At 48.2% G+C, this 21,682-nt stretch overlaps 1 protein-coding gene across 1 annotated transcript in view; it reads right to left on the bottom strand.

The window, feature by feature from the left end:
* The window catches only part of LOC149367196 (glutamate receptor ionotropic, NMDA 2C-like), a 189,785-nt gene that overhangs the window by 12,010 nt on the left and 156,093 nt on the right, over positions 1–21,682 (bottom strand). Inside the window, exons 6-9 of the mRNA XM_089566757.1 lie at positions 20,814–21,004; positions 19,259–19,552; positions 7,581–7,955; positions 73–279 (exon numbers count right to left, since the gene is read on the bottom strand). Of these exons, the coding sequence (XP_089422883.1) occupies positions 73–279; positions 7,581–7,955; positions 19,259–19,552; positions 20,814–21,004 (1,067 nt within the window). The remainder of the gene's footprint in view (positions 1–72; positions 280–7,580; positions 7,956–19,258; positions 19,553–20,813; positions 21,005–21,682) is intronic.

The following is a 21,682-nucleotide window of genomic DNA, read 5'->3' as shown; positions in this document are numbered from 1 at the left end:
GCATCCAGTAAGTAGACCTCACAAGCAAACCACTTGGGCCGTATACTTTTGACGGGGGTTGTGCCTACGCACCTGGCTGAAAAACATGAGGTTGGGGCTCTTCCAGAAGCAGTTTCGCGAGCGGGCCCTGAGGCCCGGCAGAGCGTAGCGGAAGACGAGGTGCTCGATGATAAGAACGAGCGAGCCGGCCAGCAGACCGACCAGCAGCATCAGGAACAGGCCGGCCACCGCGCGGACGCCCAGCGGAAGCGGCTTGTCCAGCCGCTGCAGCAGGCCGTCCTGCGAACACCGCAGGGGGTCAACGCCCGCTGCACTTTATTTGTTTATTTATTTATTGAAATACCCCAAAGGCCCTCCGGAGAGGGTATTGCACAGAGGGGACACACGAAGCACATTGATGACGAATTGTTCAAAATAAGGTGCAGAAAAGAGAGAAAATTAAAATAGAGACACCATTTTTGAAGTACAGGAAAAAACAAATAAAAAACAAAAAAAACACAACAGCAATAGAGCGCAACAAATGCTAAAAAATGCAAACAGCTGAGATTAAGAATACAGAAACAAAGCAGAACGTAAAAACAGTTACAGCGCAGATTAACAATACAAAAAAAATTCTGAAAGAAGATAGTGGTATGCGAGGGAGCAAAAAAGAAGGATTATTAACTCTAAAGAAACAGTGGTGCACAGGGACGTCACATTCTGATGTGAGCAAGCAGCATTTTGTGAAGTTTCTCTGGGTGAACCTCGGTAGCAATATCTGATGGTAGGTTATTCCAGTCACTTATGGTTCTAAGTATTAATGATTGCGCGTAAAGAGATGACTGACACACTGGGCGATTGACTTTGTAGGGATGATCACGGCGAGGGAAAATGAAAATGAAAATGAAACGTGAACCTACTACAAAGTGGGAGACGCAGTATCGTTGAGACTATGTTGTCCAAGACTGCTGTCACATTCGTAATGCGAGGTAGCAAGCAGCTCATGAGAGCGCTTCTGCAGCAGTGCCATAGAGCAATCACTTCCAGTCTTCGCTGTTCTCGCTGTTCCTCCCAGACAGTCAGACTGACGGCCTTCAAGTGGAACCCACTACAAGTACTCCAGAAGGCTGTGACGCACCTGAGCCACTCTCATCCGGGGATTCTCTACAAAGACCACCACAGAGGCCACCGAGACGTCGCCGTACCCCAGAAAATTAAGAAGACCATAAGAAGAAGAGGGAACGGATGTCGGGTGTTCGTGATTTATGGTGTTATGTTATGTTATGTTATGAAGTTATGATGTTCGTGAGTTTCTGTTCGAAATGCGATGTGCCCGAGTTTCGCTTTCGGCAACGCAAGAACCTACCACCAGAGGGACCCGAGAAGCAGCGCATGCGCCGAGAGAACGGTCCTCTCTCCTGTAAACATACCCATGTATCCCCATTGTGTCTCCGATAAACGAACACGCCAGACGGTTGTAGCATTGCACACATGGATGGATGGATAGAAGTGCCCCATTTGAAACGGGGTGGTGGCAACTGCCACCATGATCAGCTTTTAGAGCGCAGCTCTTTGGCGTCCGTTCCTGGGTTTCGCGTCGTCGTCGGCGTCGGCCTCGTAACCAGCTCCGCCCCCAATGTCACGCTTTTCAATTGGTCGAAATGCTCGTGACGTCACAGTGCGCGAATTTCAAATGGGGCCAATTGTACTTTGGCTAGTAACCATGCAACCAATCAAAGGGATCGTATAGTGATGCTGCAACTAAGTTGGACTGAGTTCAGTTAATTGCTTAATTAATCAATTAGCCTAATTAATATAGAGGAGAATGAAGAGGTCACAAGAACAGAAAAAAAAAGACGCGCGCCGCAGCGACAACAGCGTCCGCGGAAGGAGACGCTGCTGAAAAAAACAGATAAGTACGAAGCCGCGTTCCCTCCACCACCACGCACTTCCCCACTCAGTAAGACGTTGCTCGTTTCATATACGTTGTGTCGAACATCCTAGACAGTTCCAACAATTGACAGGTTAATGACAGAACACGATGGATAGAAATTCAATAATATAAATATGAAATAGCCTAATTAACCTTTCTAGTTAGACCGCATAAATCAATAAAACCGAGAACGAAATTGGTCGAGTTGGGGAATCGAACCAGGGTCTCCGGAGTGCGATACGAGCACGCTAGCCACTCCGTAATGCCAGCTGAATGGTTTGGAATGAACAAAGGCGCGTCTAGCTAATACGGCGTCTTCGTTCACTCCCATCTTCCCCCTTTCCCTTACGGCGAGGTGCAGGTGTCCACCCAGATATGCGAGAGAGATACATTTCCTTTCCTCAAAAAATAAATTTACCGTCCAGCAAGGCGTATAGCCGAATTGGCGATGGCGTTCTGTGGACTCCCTGGCAGCGTTGCAAGACGCTGTCGCGTTCCACTCTTACAGGCGAAGCTTAACATGTTAAACTTCCACTGCAGATTTATTTACATGACCATTGTTATCTTTAAACCCTATGGCCTCAGGAAGAGTGACTGTGCCTGCATCGACATCCGGATGGATAACATCACATTTGATTATGAGGTGTTCAATTGTTTCCACAGATCTACCACACACATCAAATGTGTCATCATCTTAGTTAAATTTCTTTTTGCAGCTGCGCGTTCTAAGACACCCTGACCTAGCTTCAAAGAGTAGGGCACTGCCTCTTGAGTTATCATAGAAGAATTCTTTCCTGATCTGCCTTTTTCAGTATCGATATAGTTCTACACTATGCTTCTTTTCCATTGAATTAATCCAATTTTTAACTTCCGCATTTTTAACCTGTAGTTTAATGCTCTTTCTTTCTCCGTCCTCGTGACCGGCATACTTACTGGTTAGTTTCCTAGTTCTTTTCCGCCACTGTGAGTCAACGCTCTTTTTGTATAAATATTTAAATACCTTAGCTGCCCACCTGTTATCGTCAAACTTCCTCAGGCGTTCTTCATATAGTATTTTACTCTTAGCTTCCCGTGCTTCGAACGATGCCCAGCCCAGAACGATTCCCAGTCCCCTTGTACTGCCTCGTTTGTGGTTTTGCCGTGGGCACCTAGTGCTATTATTCCAACAGCTCTCTGATTTACGTCTAATATCGACTGAATTTCTGCCCTTAAGCACAGAACCGCATTGCCGAAAGTAAGTCCCGGCACCATTATTCTTTTCCAAATACCTCTTAGTCCTTCATATTTGTTGTACCCCCATAATGCCCTATGTTTCATTATCCCGGCGTCTCTTTGTCCTTTTGCCCTAAGAGCCTGTTCGTGCTTTTCCGTGTATATCTGCCCTTCGTTTAGCCATATCCCGAGGTATTTGTATTCAGCCACTTTGGGTATTTCGTGGCCTTGTATCGTAACCACCTGGTCAGTTGTAATGTTAAAAATCATCACACCTGATTTAGTTGCGCTAAAACCGAATCCTAGAGCGTCTCCTTCGTCTCCACAGCAATTAACCAAATTTTGTAAATCTTCCTGGCTATCTGTTAACAGTACAATATCGTCCGCATACATTAAACCCGGGAGTCGCTGCTCAACTACATTTCTGCCTAATCTGTACGACAGATTATAACCTAGATTACTTTCTTCTAGCCTTCTTTCCATATTTATCACGTAAAGCATGAACAGCAGCGGTGATAGACAACCTTGCCTTAATCATTTGTGCACCCCCACTGTGGTGGTACTTTTTTCCCTTCCCATGTAATTTCAACTTCATTATCTCAGTAGATTTCCTGTAGAAAATTAATTACCTCATGACCGATACCTAAATCTTTCAATATGCTCCACAGGAGTTCCCTGTTCACATTATCGTATGCACCGCTTATGTTCAGAAAGGCTAAAAACAGAGGTCTGTTTTCCGCCTTAGCTATTTCTATGCATTGGGTAAGCACGAACAGGCTATCATCTAAACGCCTACCCCTTCTGAACCCATTCTGAAGTCCTCCGAGTATCCGATTACCTTCTACCCATGCCTGCATTTTTAATTTCACCGCCTGCATGGCCAGCCTGTACATAACAGACGTTATCGTAATCGGACGGTAGGATTTGATGTTCATCTTATCTCCTTTCTCTTTATAAATCAAATTCATTTTACGCTGTCTCCAGCTGTGCGGGATTTGCTGATTTGTTATGACTGTCTCCAATGCTTTTATCAGCGCGTCCTTGCTTCTTGGGCCAAGTTCATTAATCAGCTTAATTGGAATTTCGTCTATCCCTGCCGATGTGGTTGTCCGATTGTGCTGTCCTGTGTTGCCGCCACACTTGGGGAGATTACCCCATTGTCTCGATGGGGGTAATCACGATGGGCGGCCTGCCACCTGCCGGCTACGGTGGGCAACCTGCTAGAAGCAAGCTTCAGACAAATAAGCACACAACGGCTAAATGCGGGGAACAGCCACTATAAGTGCCAGCGCACTGAAAATGCGCTGCACTTGATAGCGTTCGCAAACCGTGAAACAGCATGTTTTCGCGTTGCCGTCATTATTGCGCGAATCATGTCAGTCGCTTCCGTGGGACAGCTCTAGAACTTCAAATGCTGCAGACATCTGTGCAACAGTTGGTGCTCATGATACTTCATGCTACCCAAGCTGGGTTCTCCTCATGTTGCTGTTTTGTAAGCATTTTACGGCTCAGGAGTACCGCTAAACAGCAGATGCTTTCCTTGTTCAAAAGAGCAGAGCAAACAAGTCTGTCTGCTGTGTATTAGAGAATACACCTAAGTGGAGTTGGCTTCAATCAAGGGAGTATTTTGCCTACTCATTAGCAGCCACCTGAGCATAGCAATATGGCTGCGTGTATACCTCGCCTCACCTCTCAGTAGTACTGATTTATCTTCAACTAAGAACTTTCCATGAAAGCAGCTTAGTTTCCCTTTATAGCCGTATGGCTGCAGGTAACGGCCAGTGAATTGTTTGTACTCTTGATGGTAAAACTACTCCAGCGGCAGGTTCCCTATGACTGCAATATATAATTTTCTACTTTGCACTCTACATTTCCTTCATTCAGACTCAACTTAACGCTCTCGAGACTGCCCTTGTGGGCCTCTACAAGGCAGCTCTCAAACTCCCTATCACTACCTCTACTGCAAAGATCTTTGCAACAGGCCTCTTTCATCCTCTCCGTTCTCTGCTCTCTCTCCATCGTGACTCGCAGATTGCCCGGCTTTCCCTTACCCGTCAGGGTCAGTGGTTACTGACTCAAGCGGGTATCTCGCCCATTCTCATCGCCCCGTTTACCTCTCCTATTCCAACCCCGGCTCCCAATCTTCGTATCCTCCCCCTCCCGACCAACATTTCCCCCGTCCTGCACGCCGGCCGTCGTCATGCGGCCGCGCAGCACCATTCCCCTCTCTTTAATATCCAGGGTGTAGCCTACACGGATGCCTCCTTCGTGGCTCCTCGAGGTTCCTGCGGCTACGCCCTGTACCACCCCCACCTCCCCGCTTCTGAAACCCACACCAGCGGGCCGTATCTACACCCTCCGGATGCATTGTCCCTCGAGGTCCTCGCCATTACGCATGCCCTCCAGTCATTTGCTCTCCTTCCCTCTCTTCAAGAGTACACAGTCTATTCAGACTCACAAGCCTCTATACACCACATACAGACACGCACCCTAACCCCTTCTCTCCAACAGGAGGTCGAACGAGCGGTCCCCGCATTGCAGCCTTCCATCGTTTTCTTCCGCTGGGTCCCTGGGCATTCAGGGATTGACGGCAATGAGCTGGCCCATCAGCTCGCCCGCGACACACTTTTCCGGGCACCGTTGATCCCCTGGCCCAAGCCCTCGGAGGACGGTGGGAGACTCACCCTTCGCCGCACCATAAAAGAGGTTTACCTCGAGCTCCGCCTAGACAAACGCCTTTACCCTCCCCTTATCCATCACTTACGGTGCCGGAGGCTCACCTTCTTCAGCACATCCAAATGAATGAAGTTATCACCCCGTCTCGCCTCTTTATCGCTATCGATCGGACCCTTCCTGTCCCAACTGCCCCTGTATCTATGGGGACCTGGCCCATTGCCTCTTCTATTGCCCGGCTGCTCAGCAGTCGGGTTCCTACCCCCCACGTTCTTTATCCATCACCACCTGGCTCGACTGGCTTGGCGCTGAAGGGGAGGAAGAACAGAGACTTCTGGTCGCCCAGGCGGTCGACATGCTCGGCCTGTAAATTATGGCCGAATAAAGGTCTTGTACTACTATTACTACTATAATTTTATAGGTTTTCTGTGCGGCTTATATGGATATTATACGCAACATTTTGAGTAGATCGGGAATATACGGACCCCAAACTGTGAAAATACGTACCTTTATCACATGACATCTTGCACGGAAAGCTGACAGAAACCCTACGGAAAACTTACGTTTGTGATGCAACAGCGCAGAACCCCGGAGCAGGCCGAATTTTTCGTTTAACTACGAAGTTTCTGAGAAAGCTCTATACCTTTCATATGTAGCCGCGTGGCAGCACTTGGGTGGATGTAAATGAGTAATACTTCCTTATTACAAATCTACTCCACCGAGGGGATTCTCCTAAACATTTGACAGCAGTCCCATATGCACAAAAAAAAGACAGCAAAATGCTGAGGCGGGGTAGAAGTATCGAGCGTTCGCTATTTTGAACGATATTGGGTCATTAGCCATCTTCGCTATATCCGGTACAAATTTTTCGTTATTTCCGGATATCGACTTTTTAAATGCGAACTATACAGCGCGAGAAAACAAATCGTTTGACACCACTTCGAAGGTCATACGTCAATTAGTTTGGTCATAATTGACGTTTTAAGTTTCAAGAAGTCGCAGTTTGGGGAACCAAAGGTCACCGGTGCAAATCCCTATGATGCACTACGCTTTGATTCGACTAGTAATCGTAAGCTCCATAACGCGCTGGATCGTTTGATACCACTCCGAACATTCTACGCCAATTAGATGGTCGACAATATGTGTACCAATGATACCACCCACTTGTCCCACTTGTGTTCCATAGACCTTGTATTCCATAGACTTCGTGTTTATAGACCTTGTGTTTCATACTAACGCGTGGGGGCATCTGTTGTTTCAGCCAGCGTCTTCGTTTCGGCGAACGCGGTTGTTGCGACGCGCGCCTCTTCTTTCACTCTCTTAACTCTCCTCTATCTGCACGTGGCAGCGGTGGTGGCACGGCTCGAGCCAGTCGGCAGGCCCGTGCACTTTCCTTTTCATCCTTCTCTCAGTCGCATCAACAACAACAACAAGAACAACAACATACTAACGCGACCTTGAGTGTTGGGAGTAGATGCACAAGAGAGGGAAACAGGACAAGAGGTGTGCCTCCTGCCCACCTGTAGACAGGGTGCGCGGCCGTACCTCTTGCTGTACAGTTTTAATTCGACTAGTAATCGTATGCTTCGTAACGCACTGAATCGTTTGATACCACTCCGAACATTCTCTGCCAATTAGGTGGTCCACAATCAGTGTACCATTGGTACCACCCACGGGTCCCACTTGAATGACATTGTGTTTTACACTAACGCGACTTTGAGTGCTGGGAGTAGGTACACAAAAAAGAGGGGGAAACAGGACAAGAGGTGTGCCTCCCGCCCACCTGTAGACAGGGTGCGCGGCCGTACCACTTGCTGTGCAGCTGGTCGAGGTAGCCGAGCGCGTTGTAGCGCAGCACCAGCTCGGAGATCCCTTGGGCGAGAGGAAAACCGCGGGTCATGCCCACAGCGTACGCGTCGTCGAAGATGGAGTCGCCCAGCAGCCGCAGCCGGCAGCTGGGCTCGTTGGCGCGGTAGTAGTTGAGCACCGCCGTGTCGCCGATTAGCACGTCCAGGGCACCCGTGCGCAGGGACTCGAGGCCCTCCTCCAGCGTGGCGACGCCGAACCGCTGGATGTGCTCCCACAGACGCTTGTTCTCGGCGAACACGTAGCCCTCGGCGGCCGTGCCGCGGGCCGTGCCCGTGCGCTGACTCAGCAGCTGCACGCACACGAAAGGGAGAACAGGGGACGGTTTATGACCCGCCCTTCAGGTTAGCGGTTTGGGGGGGTTCCTCAATGGAAATTATAGGGATCAGCACATTTCATTCTATGTAAATGTTCTGGAACACCCCCGCCCCGTAAATCTGCCTCTTAGAAGAAGGCTGAATTGATAGAGGAATATTAAGCGGTGAACAAATACGTCGCTTGTCGAATTAGTGATAGGTGGTCGCCATGTTGGGCTCACACCAGCCAGGAACACCATGAGGATGGTGACTGGTGTGGAAAAAAAAATTAAGGATTCAATGTCCGACGGAATTGGAGGAGAGACAGTGTTACAAATGGCGTGGAAGGAAATGCATATGCGCAATAAGGGAACTGAACACAAGCGTTATATTTACAGACGAACAGGAATATGGAGGACGCTTGTCTGGATTTTGCAAATGATGGGCAACTGACGTGTGCTCAAGTGTGAAAAAATCAAAGGTTACACCCGCAAAATAAGATTCACAGAAGCGTTTACTCGAGCGCGCCACCGCGGTATCCTTGTTCGCTCTCGCCGTATGGCGAGAGAGCAAACAAGAATACCAAGTAAATTTTGAACTTTTGTCGAATTCCTTGTTGTTTTTTTTTCGCGGACCCTACTATTTGAAGGCATTGCATTGCGCATTGACGTATGTATGTTGCCAGTTCGGAGCCAGTGGCCACGTTTTCCACCTCACTTCAGAATACGCAGTCACATCATGGTTTCTAGACAAGCAAAAAACACGAATACTCGTGGTCTAGGCGCACTAACAAAGCATGAATGAGGAGCAGCAATGACGGTCAGCAGTGCGCGATACAACTCCGCTGATTTATTTTGGAGCAGCACCGAGAGGCAACAATTTTGGCTGGAATAAATCGTCAACAAGACCTGAAGTATATATTTTGGGCAAGCGAGGTAGCTCTGGCTTTGCAGAGACACTAAAGTGAAATAAGAAACTAAACAAAACGCATAGATTATTCTCGTTCTGAGAATATTGAACAAATAAAGATGTTTTAATCAATCAATCAATCAATCAATCAATCAATCAATCAATCAATCAATCAATCAATCAATCAATCAATTAAGGACGTTATTTCTGCGCGGAAAGGCGGCTGCGTTGCTGAGAGAATAGGGTTGCGAAACCCTGAATATTCCAGCCGTCTTCGAAAAATGAGATCAGTTATGTCATTTTATTCACACATTTGCAATGGAGCTCACTGGCCAATCAGAGGTGACACGTCCAAAAACCTCCAAATGTGGCAGGAACCCGAAAACCGGAAGTGAACATGTTAGTCACGACGGCAAGGTGGAAGTTTAGGCTGCCCAGCCCTCCGCTGTTTCAATGGGGGCGTTCTGCTGTACTGCGCGCTGCGGCGTCACATTGCAACGCATGGGCAAGGTATAAATAGGCTCCGTGGGTGCAAAAGAAACTACACGAAGCTATCAGCAGCAGCAGCAGCAAACTGCAGAACAAACTGCTGGTTGCGCTGCCGCGTATATACATACATCGGTGGAGACGAAGGGAGCTTGTGGCATTTGGCGGTATGTGTGTTGTCGTGAAGTGTATGCGTGAGCTGCGAGGAATCCTCAAAAGTGTTCGAGCAGCACTCGTGCTCTGACATAATTTATTCAACACCACGTCTGAGTGAAAATTGCAGGCGCATTGCTCATTAAACGGCGCACTGTTTTCTCGATTATCGCATCTTTGTTGACTAACTACGTATAGTAGGTATAACCAGATACGACTCTTGATTAGCTCTCCTGTGGTCATTGCGATTTCAAAGTTCGTGACTTGCTTCCTCGGAGTTTTAAGTAGATTTAAAGAATCAGGGCACTTTCCGGAATGCACGCATATTCTTGACGAACACGCACAAGCGGGTTGAATGTTTTCCTCACGCAAGGGCGTTTACCGTTAGTACCAATTTAGCTGCACGCCGCATCTCTCGAATGAAGAGCTAAAATCCCGCCTTGCGTGCCGGCACCTCCCCTGCTGAATGTACAGTGACCCACGCTGGAAAATTTTTCCCGTCAATGAGCGAAATGATAAGTGACGGTGCATGGATATGGAAGTTCGAAGCTATTTTTTTAGCACAGCTCAAAGCATATGCGCCTTTCCACTGCAAATGAAACATTGATGGCCATGAGCTCGCAACACGCTTCACCCGTTGAAAACATGCACGCATGCGCGTGTCTGCATGAGCGCGTACCAAAAGAAAATAAAGTGGTAGGATTTCAACGTGGTTAAAACGAGTATACGTGCAAAAACGTGTGTTTAACCTGGTTGGTTTATGGTTTTGCTTTGCTGGGTCGTCAGAACGTCTGGCGACAATAGACTTAGGTTAAAGGGAAACTGCATAGGTTTTAGAAATCAACGAGCTTAAGAGGGTCGAATGTGTGAAACCTGCAGGTAAAGCATGCGAAGTCTTTTTGGGCTAGCACTTGAAATAGTGAAGTAATCGCCGATTAAAATCCGGACGCCATTCCAGCTTCTCCGCAGCGCACAACGCCAAGTGGGGGGCGCATGATGACGTCATCGAAGGTATGGGTACATCTCCACCGCACAAACGCGTGCTTTGAAGGAAAAAAACCAACGCCACCGAAGGCGAACCCTGCCGAGAGTTGTTTGGCAGCGTCTAACGCGTCAGGGCAGGGTGTGGCTGACGACAGCGGTAATTTGAAATCATACCTTCCATGACGTCACGCTGAGTTTCCCTGCACTTCTCCGGTGCATTGAGGAGAAGCGCAAAATTCAATCGTCGATTACGTCATTATTTTAAATGCTAGTGAAAAACCACTTGGCATGCTTTACCTGCAGCCTATAAAGATCTGTATCCTTGAATGTCGCGAAATTCTCAAAAAAGTGCTGCAGTTGCCCTTTAAGCTGAACTGATCTGTTCACGCCGCGGATGGATATTGATAAAGACGACGCGGAATGCACAGCGCGAGAATGTGTTGCAGTTTAACACGAGGTGCCTCCGGCTGCGGCGTTAGCATAGTGCTTTCGTTTATGTTTATTGGGGTTTAACGTCCCAAAGCGACTCAGGCTATGAGGGACGCCGTAGTGAAGGGCTCCAGATAATTTCCACCACCTGGGGTTCTTTAACGTGCACGGACATTGCACAGTACTTGGGCCTGTAGCATCGCTTCCATCGAAATGCGACCGCCCCGGCCGGGATCGAACCCGTGTCTTTGGTGTCAGCCGTCGAGCACCATAGCTACTGAGCCACCGCGGCGGCTCGGTGGCTCAGTGGTTATAGTGCTGGGCTGGAAAACAAATAGATAACAGTCACTGACCTAATGTGAAATGAATCGCTTGCCTGATGGCTGAACCTCTTTGTCACGTGATGAACAAAATTTTTGAGACCGGTAAGTTTTCGTCTAAGCTGAAAACGACTAAAGTTACACCAGTTTATAAAAGGGTTCCGACCTGTTCCACTTTTGTAACGCCCAACTGCCATTTTATCCTTTTTCAGCAAGGTTGTCAAAAGATGTATTGAAAGTCGCTTAAACAAATCCTTAACAAAATCTCATATCTCGTCTAAACCCTACTTTGGTTTTCCAGCCGGTAACTCAAGTAATTTAGCTTCAGTAGCATTCACTAACGAAATTAAAACCATAATTTATCAAGGTCACTATGCTTGATGTGTACTAATATTAATCGAACTAATTCATTTGACCATATTAGCCACCTATTTTTATTTCCCAAGCTTGGAGACATAGACATCGTGGGTAACGCTTTATAAAAAATAAAAAATCTCTGCCTCTCCCGTAAACGAGAGTAGAGTAAGCATGAAATGTTTACGGGCCTAATGTCATCTCGGTGGACACCCGAACCGCACCGTACAGGAAGGGAGGAACGCCACCACCCGTTCAGCGCGATGCCTTGCCATTTGAACGCAAGGTTTTTTGAGGAAAGGAAATGGCGCAGTAATTCTCTGCCATCTCGGTGGACACCCGAACCGCGCCGTAAAGGAAGGGAGGAACGCCACCACCCGTTCGGCGCGATGCCTTGCCCTTTGAACGCAGCGCTTCTCCCCCGGATCACGTACGACAACGAAGTTCAACATGGCATTTATGTGCTTTTTGCACGAGTTATTAGAAATCGGAAATTATAATTCCGTGCATTATCAAACCCACAGCTCCACTGATATCTTGATAAACATTGAGAAGGCACTGGCAGCAGTTATTTTTTGTCTCGTTTGGACACCAACCGGCGCTTGCATGCCGGTCGCGTAGGAGGGCTTAGAGAGTCTCGTTAAATCTCGCTAAGTCTCGTACGGTGCCCGGATGTTCTCGTTTCAGAGCCCGGATGACTGGAATTTAGTGCCCGGATGACTGGAATTCAGTGCCCGGATGACTGGAATTCAGTGCCCGGGTGACTGGATTTCAGTGCCCGGATGACTGGAATTCAGTGCCCGGATGAGTGGATTTCAGTGCCCGGATGAGTGGATTTCAGTGCCCGGATGTTGGCGCTCGGTCTCGGCGTGACGTCACCACACTGCCGACAACGGGAGCTAAAAGCATTTCATGCTTAAAAATTTCGAATTCGGCAGGCAACAAACAGTTTGTATTTAGGGTATATCCTCCAATTTTAGATTTATTAAGTAAGCGGTACAGCAAGGTTGAAAACTTAGGCCGCTTGTATTTTTAATCTATATCAATGGCCTACCTGTCTTAAAGGGGCCCAGAAACACAATCTTAGTTAACTGTTTTGCCTGTTGATTGCATACAGTGAGTTATAATGGTGCTATTAGCGTCGGTAATACCGCGTACATTCCGTTTTTTAATATTTTAATGTCCTCCCAAAAACAACTTCATGGCTCTGATGGTGTCGCCACACAGTGGCGGGTTTTTAGCAGCGGATATGACATCACCTGGCGCGAGCTGGATGACCGGACAAACAGTAAATATACTGCAAAATGTGTGAATAAATAGAGACACATTTTGTCACCTGTCTGCGTTTTATATTAGATCAACAAAAACAACTTGCTTGTCTTAGATAAAAGCCATGCAAAGCAAGTAAAACAAAAATACACCACCAGGGGCGCTCTGGCATGGAAACAACGCTGCCAGCATGGAGGAAGGCTGCCAGTCTCAGCAAGAACGAGTTACAGAGAGCAGGCAACCATGGAGTACAAACTTCCGCGACGTGCTCTGGCTGGCTGTTTTGATTGGTTGCGCCAGGTGGCGTCATTGGGAGAGCGAAATAGGAGTGGGAAGCCCCGCAAAAATCGAGTTGAGGGCAGCGGTTTGTTTGCTTGTATTTTGAAATTTCTTCACTGAATAACTCCCGTTCCTGTGCATCGATTCCTGTAATTATTTTTAAGTCAGCATCTCTCTGACATAAAGAACCCACCTGAAGTATAGCCGGTATCCCCCCAAGCAGTGTTTCGCAGCCCCTTTAATAATTCCGTTCTATTTCTGTATGCTCACAACACTAGCATGCTATGGTCTGGCAAATAAATTCATTGTACAGCTGAAAACCTTAGGGACGACTGAAACAATATCCCATGCTGAGGTCGTCGCAACTGATTGGAAATTAAGCATGCAAAAAATAAATCTGATAGTGTTTTTCTCGCATCCCAAGACTCCTTCACATACTCTAGTCAATGCTTTAGGTCAGTATACTACTCCTGCAACTAACATGTGTATATTTCTTGTGTCTCATCCTTAATTCAGATTTAAAGTTTACAGATCGTATCTCGCATATCAAATTAAAATACTCTTACCGAATAAGAAGGCTCTTTCGAACGCGCACTTTTTCGCTAAATCGATACTGATTTTCGTTTATTACGTATTTGTGCGGGGTCGCTTCATGCACTCTATTACGTCATGGAGAAAACCTACCACACACACCCATTACACCTGCAGCATATCCAAAATCACGCCATTCGCATTACAACCTTAAGTTCATGTCGATGCGATGCCTTGATGCTTCTACATGATCATCAAATTTTACCAATTATTCGTATAGTTAGCAATCATCCCATAATCCTCATTTACAAATCCGGCTATAACCTAATTCAGCCAGTCGAATTCAAAAGAGGTACTCTTAATATTCCGAACGTAAGTTTTGTCAAATGCAATTTTCTGCTACAAGGTGTGCACGTAAATAATGGCAGGCCCACCACCGTTTTTTCGTCTCTGTCACTGTGCAACAGTCCACCAGCAATCATTAAACAGTCTTCATCCTTACACATGTTCAAAGAAGGACTAGCAAGTACATAATGCCACCTATTGCCAGGTGGCGCATAGCTGACGACGACGAAGTAGGGTTCGCACCGTGAGGAATCTGTCGTCTTTGCTACACCAGCTTGCCTGGCCTTGTCTGTCCTCGTTCCTGGTATTACAGCCTCCCTTAGTCAAAAAGTACGCTACAGTCTGGTGGAGAGGCGGGGTACCCGTTAGCCCAGGCAAGAGACCCCTCCAGGCAGCCGTCGCGCCAGCCCTGTACCGCTTGACACCCCGGTACATCGCTTCAGTCGGAGGATCCAGGGACTGCCTGCGGAGGTTGGACCATTAGAGAGCGGCGCCATGGCGACAGCCGCTCCTTCTCGTCTGCCAACCGCCGCTGCCGCGCCATCCCACTACACCTTGCAGACTCCGCAGATTCCCAAGACTTTCCGCGGAGAACTTTCTGGGGATGTGGAGGACTGGCTCCTTCACTTTGAACGCGTAGCTGCGTTTAACCAATGGGACGACGCAGCCGAACTCCGGAACGTTTACTTCAGCCTCGAGGATGGTGCTCGCACCTGGTTTGCAAACCGAGAGGACGTTTTAATCTCGTGGCATGAGTTCCGTCGTCGGGTGCTGGAGGCCTACACCAATGTACATCGTCGCGAACGAGCTGAGCGTGCACTACAATCCCGCATCCAGCTGCCGATCGAAAGTGTTCAGATGTACGTCGAGGACATGACGCGCCTCTCTAGGAGAGCTGATCCGGCCATGACCGAAGAAAAGAAACTCAGGCATTTGATGCGTGGCGTCAATGAACAGCTCTTCGCAGGCCTCGTGCGCAGCCCACCATCGACCGTCGCTGCATTCTTTGCCGAGGCTACGACGATGGAAAAGGTTCTTCAACAACGTTCTGCGACTTACAACCGGCCCGTGCCTGCTGCTGCAGTCACCGAATCGTTTGCCACCGCCGGGAGCCACCCTGACGATTTGTGCGAACTTATTCGCGGCATCGTGCGTGAAGAGGTCCTCAAATTGTGCAGCCCTTCGCAGTCTGCGTTTGGTTCAATTTCCGCTCTTGTTAGCGAGGAGGTGCAACAGGCGTCCAGGGGTCCTACCGTCGAAACACCACCTCTGACGGGAGACTACAGCCGCCCCACCTATGCCGAAGTTGCGAGGCGCCCGGCTGCCGCTTCGCCACCGCCGTTTCCGGTAATGCCTCCTGTGCCGCTGTCCTGAGTGCCACCAGTGCCGTCTTTCGACGATCACCGAGCGCACTTGCGGAAGGCTGATGTCTGGCGCACACCTGACAACCGGCCACTCTGCTTTCACTGCGGAGAACCAGGCCATCTCTACCGCAATTGCTCTTATCGACGCCTCGGTCTGGAGGGCTTTCGAGCCGATTCGCCCAGACCCCGGTTTGGCCACCGGCCTCCTGCCATTGACGACTTCCGCGCGGAACAGCGAATTTCAGCCCGTGCGCCGCATCAGCCGCGCTCATCTTCTCCGAGGCGCTCTTACCCGAACCCGCACAGCTCCTCGCGAGCTAAAGCTTGAAAGATGTCCGCTACTACCAATTTAAATCTTACACATCCTGTGCCTATATTATTTTCTCTCTTTTACACAACTGCTGACTTAATTGACTGAACGCTTTATTTTACTTTTAAGCGTTTGCTTTTTATATCAGCATTATCCACAACACCTGACATTGGAAAACTTCGTTCAAACATGAATTACTCTTTTTTATGTATGAAAGAAGCCAACAGCCACAGAAACCAAGGGGCACAGGGGATTTTTAATTTATTTATTTTGTGGTGTTGATCAATTTAGAATATTACTGAATATGGTATCGCTTAAAGCTAATTGATTAGAAAAGCAGAAGAAAAAACAACCATATGCCGCCGGTGGGATCCGAACCACGACCTCCGAATTACGCGTCCGGTGCTCTACCTCTGAGCTACGGCGACGGCTGTCAAATCTTCTACTTTCGGGGGTATTTATGTTTATAAGTAACCTAACCTTGAAAGTGTTGATCAGCGCCACCCACGTTCATAAGCGGCGGGCGTAGAACGTCCTGAGTTACCGCAGGTGTGACGTAGAACGTCATCGAACGGTTGTTGGCTTCTTTCATATTTATAACGAGCCCCTCATTCCCGTTCTCTTTTTTATGTATAAATTCGAGCTTTTGTCAATATAATTCATAGCATTAATTAGCTCTTTTTGTATTCTAACAGCGGTTGCACTATTTTTCTTTTCACGCACGCACTAACTGGCGGTTTTGGTCCAGTCATGAACTATGATAACTCCTGTTTTTTGATTGTATAGTTTCTATGTACAAATTAACGCTTTTCATTGATTGACTGATCACTTGATTGAGTGACTAACTGATTGATTGATTGATTGATTGATTCATTCATTCATTCATTCATTGAATGATTGACTGGACCGACCAACTGGCTGATTGATTGATTGATTGATTGATTGATTGATTGATTGATTGATTGGTTCTACCATGGTCAAAAACTGCTCTTCATTGACTCTGAGACTGAGTCTTTCCTTTCATGATTCCAGCTGGGGTGCAAACTGTACGCCCAAGCCAGAACTGCGAAAAACAACCAGGACTATGCACTCACTGACGACATTCCGTGCTTTAGTTTTAGCACGCGTGTACAAGCCGAATATTACTGGGCTTTAGCAGAGGGCTCGTCACGCTTGGGTCGCCCTATTTCCTCTGCTACTATTCTCCCGACTGCTCCAGCCGTTGGGATGGTGAGGAATTTCGGCTGTTAGTTGTCCTCCACCTGACTTAGCATTAAAACATCTCATTAGACGTGGACTTGATGGCGGGGAAACAAAACAGTAGCATTAGTGCAACCTAATTTTTTCAGTCACATAAGTCTTCTGCTGCCTGACGCATTTGCATTCAGCCCCGCCGCGGTGGCTCAGTGGCTACGGCGCTCGGCTGCTGACCCGAAAGACGCGGGTTCGATCCCGGCCGCGGCGGCTGAATTTCTTGAAGGCGAAATTCTAGAGGCCCGTGTGCTGTGCGATGTCAGTGCACGTTAAAGAACCCCAGGTGGTCGAAATTTCCGCAGCCCTTCACTACGGCGTCTCTCATAGCTTTAGTCGCTTTCGGACGTTAAACCCCAATCAACCAAACCAAACCAAACCATTTGCATTGACGGAGGAAGAAAGGAAAGGAAGGGAGCTTAACCAGGCAATTCACGGTATAGGCTGCCCAGGGATGCAGTTCGGCTGGCCCATGCTTTCGTAATCAGCCGAATTCTCTATTCGGTCCCTTATCTACACTTGCGGAAGCACGACGAAGACAAAGTTGAGGTAATACTCCGTAAAATGATGAAGAGGGCACTTGACCTTTCTGTCTCCACCTCCAAAGCCAGACTTCTTGCATTGGAAGTGGTGAACACCTTTCAGGAGCTCAAGGAAGCCCATCTCACAAATCACGGTGACTGAAGATTGTCACAACGGCTTACCTAAAGGGGATAATAAATCCCAAATAATGCTTAAAAGTGTATACCAACCTATTGTTATTAACCACGTAATATTTAGTTTAAATTCCAAACTGATATTCCAGCGCTCTGAATAATCTGTGTTAAAGTATGCAGAAAATCTTTTTTTTTAATCTTAAACGGCGTTATATGCCACTAAGCATCACGATTTGCGACCTAAAAGGGGAAAGAAGTAAAAAATGAAATGAAGAATGAAATAAAAAATAACACTAAAATTACAGTACAGAGAGCGGATTCGAACGGGCGACCTTCCATACGCAACACGTGCCTCTAATCCACTGCGCAATAGTGGCGATGTGAAGCTGTCGTTCTGAATGAATATTTATAACCAGCCTTAATGGTGGCTGCTACCTGCCGGTGGGCGGCGCTGTCATCGCTGGCTGTACCGGCTGCATTTGGCGAACACGCGGCCGGGACTTGCTAGCCCGGCTTCACATCCAACACGATTTCCACATTCAGGAGCGGGTCCGAGTGTCCGAACTCTGGAGACGCGCCGTCAGAGTTCGACCTTCCCCACTAAGATGGATAAGGAAGATCATAGTGGTCGTCGCCAGGCTAGGGCGGAAGAATTTGCGCGAAACTATGGCAACAAGTAAGGTGTCTACTACGTAGATGTAGGCGGGCCGACCCACGGGGGGTGGTACACGGCCGCGGTCATACATCAAGAAATACAGGTGGATGGGCTCTCCTTTCGAGCCCCAGGCACAACACAAGCTGAAGAAGTTGCTATCGACCTAGCTGCTTCTGATACCAAATCAAAACACATCATAACAGACTCGCGTTCGGCGTGTAGAAATTACGAGGCTGGCTGGATAACTCCACTAGCTGAACGGATACTAAGGAACTGCAGCCGAGACACCGATCCTACTCCCCGCTGCATAGTTTGGACTCCGGGCCATCAGGGCCTAGCAGGAAACGAAGCTGCAGACGCGTCGGCCCGAGCACTCATTCACCGGGCGTTCCCATTGGCTCCTGAGCTCCTGAAACCTGAAGGTGGCTCTTTACTCTCGTTCAAAGATATAACAGCTTATTATAAGGATAGTCACCGCGTGTACCCAGCCCCTGCAAAGGGACTGGGGAAAGCAAACGAACGCGTTCTACTTAGACTATTCACTAATACAATGCTGTGCTCGGCAGTATTAAAACACTTCGATCCCGCCTTCACTGGCAGGTGCAAACACTGTGGCGAGGTGGCTGACACCTACCACATGGTTTGGGCTTGCCAGCGCCACTCAGCTCTCTCCCCCCACCCCAACCCTACCAGTGAGGAATGGGAGGCGGCCCTGCTTGGCTGCTCGGACCTTCACGCCCAAAAGGCTTTGGTCAAGAGGGCTAAGCTGGCGGCTTCGACCAATGGGGTCCCGGAATAGGGACTCCACCCATTGCGGGGCTCTTTAAGAGAGCTTCACCTCTTTTATTAAATAAAGGCTTTTCATCATCATCCCTACACGGAGTGAAACCCTAAATGCATGCCCGCAATAGAACTGCTTGAACTGTTCCGACTGGAAACTCTTCTGTAGCCCCACACACCCATGTAACATCGTTAGAGAGCCAGAGGTGTGAGCGGGCACTCACGCTGGTGTCGTGAAAGTCGTGCACTTGCATCTGGAAGAAGAGGCCGGCGAAGTGCGCCGCGATGTTGGCCGTGTACGATGCGAGGAAGATGACGGAGAAGCAGCCCCACAGGTTGATGAGCACCTTGTTGGGCCACGACTTTGGCGCCTTGAAGGCGACCAGGTGCGAGAAGAGCAGGGACCACATCACCCACAGCGCTGACGCCAGGCTGAAGTTCTTGGTCCGCTGGCGGCCCCACGGATTCAGGCCGAACGGCGAGAACCATTCGTACAGCGCGGCAGCCAGCGCTGTCACCTGCACGAGCGGCAACCGTCTGACGTGGCCACTGCTCGCTGTAGGACATCTAATGGGAAACAGCGCATATACACGCTGTAGGGGATAGGCCAAGGCTTAGACAGGGACGCCCTAGTTCTCAAACATGTTATAAGGAATGCAATCGAAAGTGGAGGACATAACTCTTAAATAATGAATTGATTTCTGTGAGATATATGAGTAATTGAACGATGGAAGATGGTTTTACGTGCGAGAAGCAAAAAGGTTTCAATAGGAGTGGGGCATGGGAATGAGCTGCAAAAGGAAGTGAATACTACACGCATGACTGTAGTTACGGAGGGACGCTTCTGTTACTCTTCTGTCAGTCCTCTAACGATCCCAAACACTTATTTTGTCTGTGTAGGCTGCGTTTTGAAAATGCGTCGTGACAATTTTGTCCCGACAACCTAACTCTTAAGAATGAAAAATTTTGTTCTATTTGAAGTCGCTGGAAAAATGCAATTATAGCCGTACATGTTTCAATAACTGCTTTTGTCACCACCCGAAAGCGCCGAAAATTTTCATAACTGCCATAGACGCTCATTGTTTGAATTTCTAATAGTTGTAGAATAAATAGTACGCGAGGCATTGAGGGGCCGCTGCTTTAACGCGTACGGGATGTCATCCAGAATCAAAAATACTGAGGAAGAACACAGCCCGTTATGTGTACGATTATTAGTAATACTAAATAGCGCATTTTTTTTATCCCCTCAATCCTATCCCCCCGTGTAGGGTAGCAAACTGATTATTACTCCGGTTAACCCTCCCTGCCTCTCCTCTTCTACCTCCTCCTCCTCCTCCTCATTTCGTCCCCCAGATACGTGTCAAACCGCATTGATCATCGTCACTAAGTTGGTATTGAAACGTGTAACACAGTAATTGCATTTCAGTCTTTCTTGCCTCGTACATCACGCGAATGGAACCGCCTTCACGCAGATATCGTCGACATAAGTGATAACCAGCATTTTCGTTCTGCACTAGCTAACATTGTATAACAGGAGTATGATAATACCTTGTTTTGTATCATGCATTGCATCTGTTTATGTATTTTCTTCTTTTGTAACCACTCCCCTCTTTAATGCCTTTGGCTTTGGGGGTTCAATAAATGAAATGAAACGAAAAAATGAATGTTTTTGATAAAAGCATCGTTTTAACGCTTACTCATTGAAGGTGCTCACCTTTCATGGTGAGCACCTAAGCATGCATGGACTGCGCATCGGAGCGACGACTGGGGACCACCCACCTTGAGGCTGAGGAAGATGGCGAGCCAGAGGGGCACGCTGAAGGGGATGAGGAAGGCAGAGAGTGGCACGTCGCGCTTGACGGCGTACGCGAGGCACGAGACTCCAGAGTGGAAGTAGGGCACCGAGAAGTCCACCCAGCGGGACCGCGACGACGTCACCGAGTACGCAGTCGCCGCCAGGTGGGCAGCACCTGCGAGGAGAGAGACCGCCGTTGCATTTGAAGTTAAAGGCGTCTCACGTGACTGCAGCAAATCTGGCGCTATGCGGTGTTGCAGCTAAGAGGAAGTGGAAGTTTCGATCTAGTTTCTGGGTCCTAAAAGCCCACTGTTCAGTCTTTTAGTGAATATCTTAGGTACCGAAGTCCCTCCAGCTTCCCTGGTGTGCAAGGACAATGTTGTTTCTCACTGTGCGTTTTTGTCTGTAGCCCAACGTGCAGAACACTTGCCATACTGCAGGACCAAGCTGAAAGCACTGCACCATAGGAACTATTAACCAAGGCTAACGATTCGTCGAAAAAAAAAGGTTATTTCTGAGCAGCAAGACTGATCACTTCATTAAGAAGCTTGCCTGTAATCTTGATCGGACATGGAGCGAACACCGGTTGACTTGGAGATAGGCAACGCAGGAATTACATCTTAAAGGAATACAATGGAGCAAGCTAGAAAACGAGGACCAAAACACGCAAAAGACAGGACAAGGATGGCGCTTATCCTGTATTTTGTGCGTTCTGGTCTTCGTTTTCTTGCTCCATTGTATTCGTTTTACGATGTCTGTTCATCAACTAGCTCAAACTGAAATCCTGCTGCATGAAATTACAAGTGCCGCCGCTCCTTCGATCCAGCAGACTGCTCGGTTACATCTTTCGGTC

The sequence above is a fragment of the Amblyomma mixtum genome, chromosome 1 (genome assembly GCF_055824585.1).
Source record: "Amblyomma mixtum isolate Tamu chromosome 1, ASM5582458v1, whole genome shotgun sequence".
Taxonomy (NCBI): Eukaryota; Metazoa; Arthropoda; class Arachnida; order Ixodida; family Ixodidae; genus Amblyomma; species Amblyomma mixtum.
Note: the sequence above shows the minus strand (reverse complement) of the source record. Positions and strands in the feature narration are given on the sequence as shown.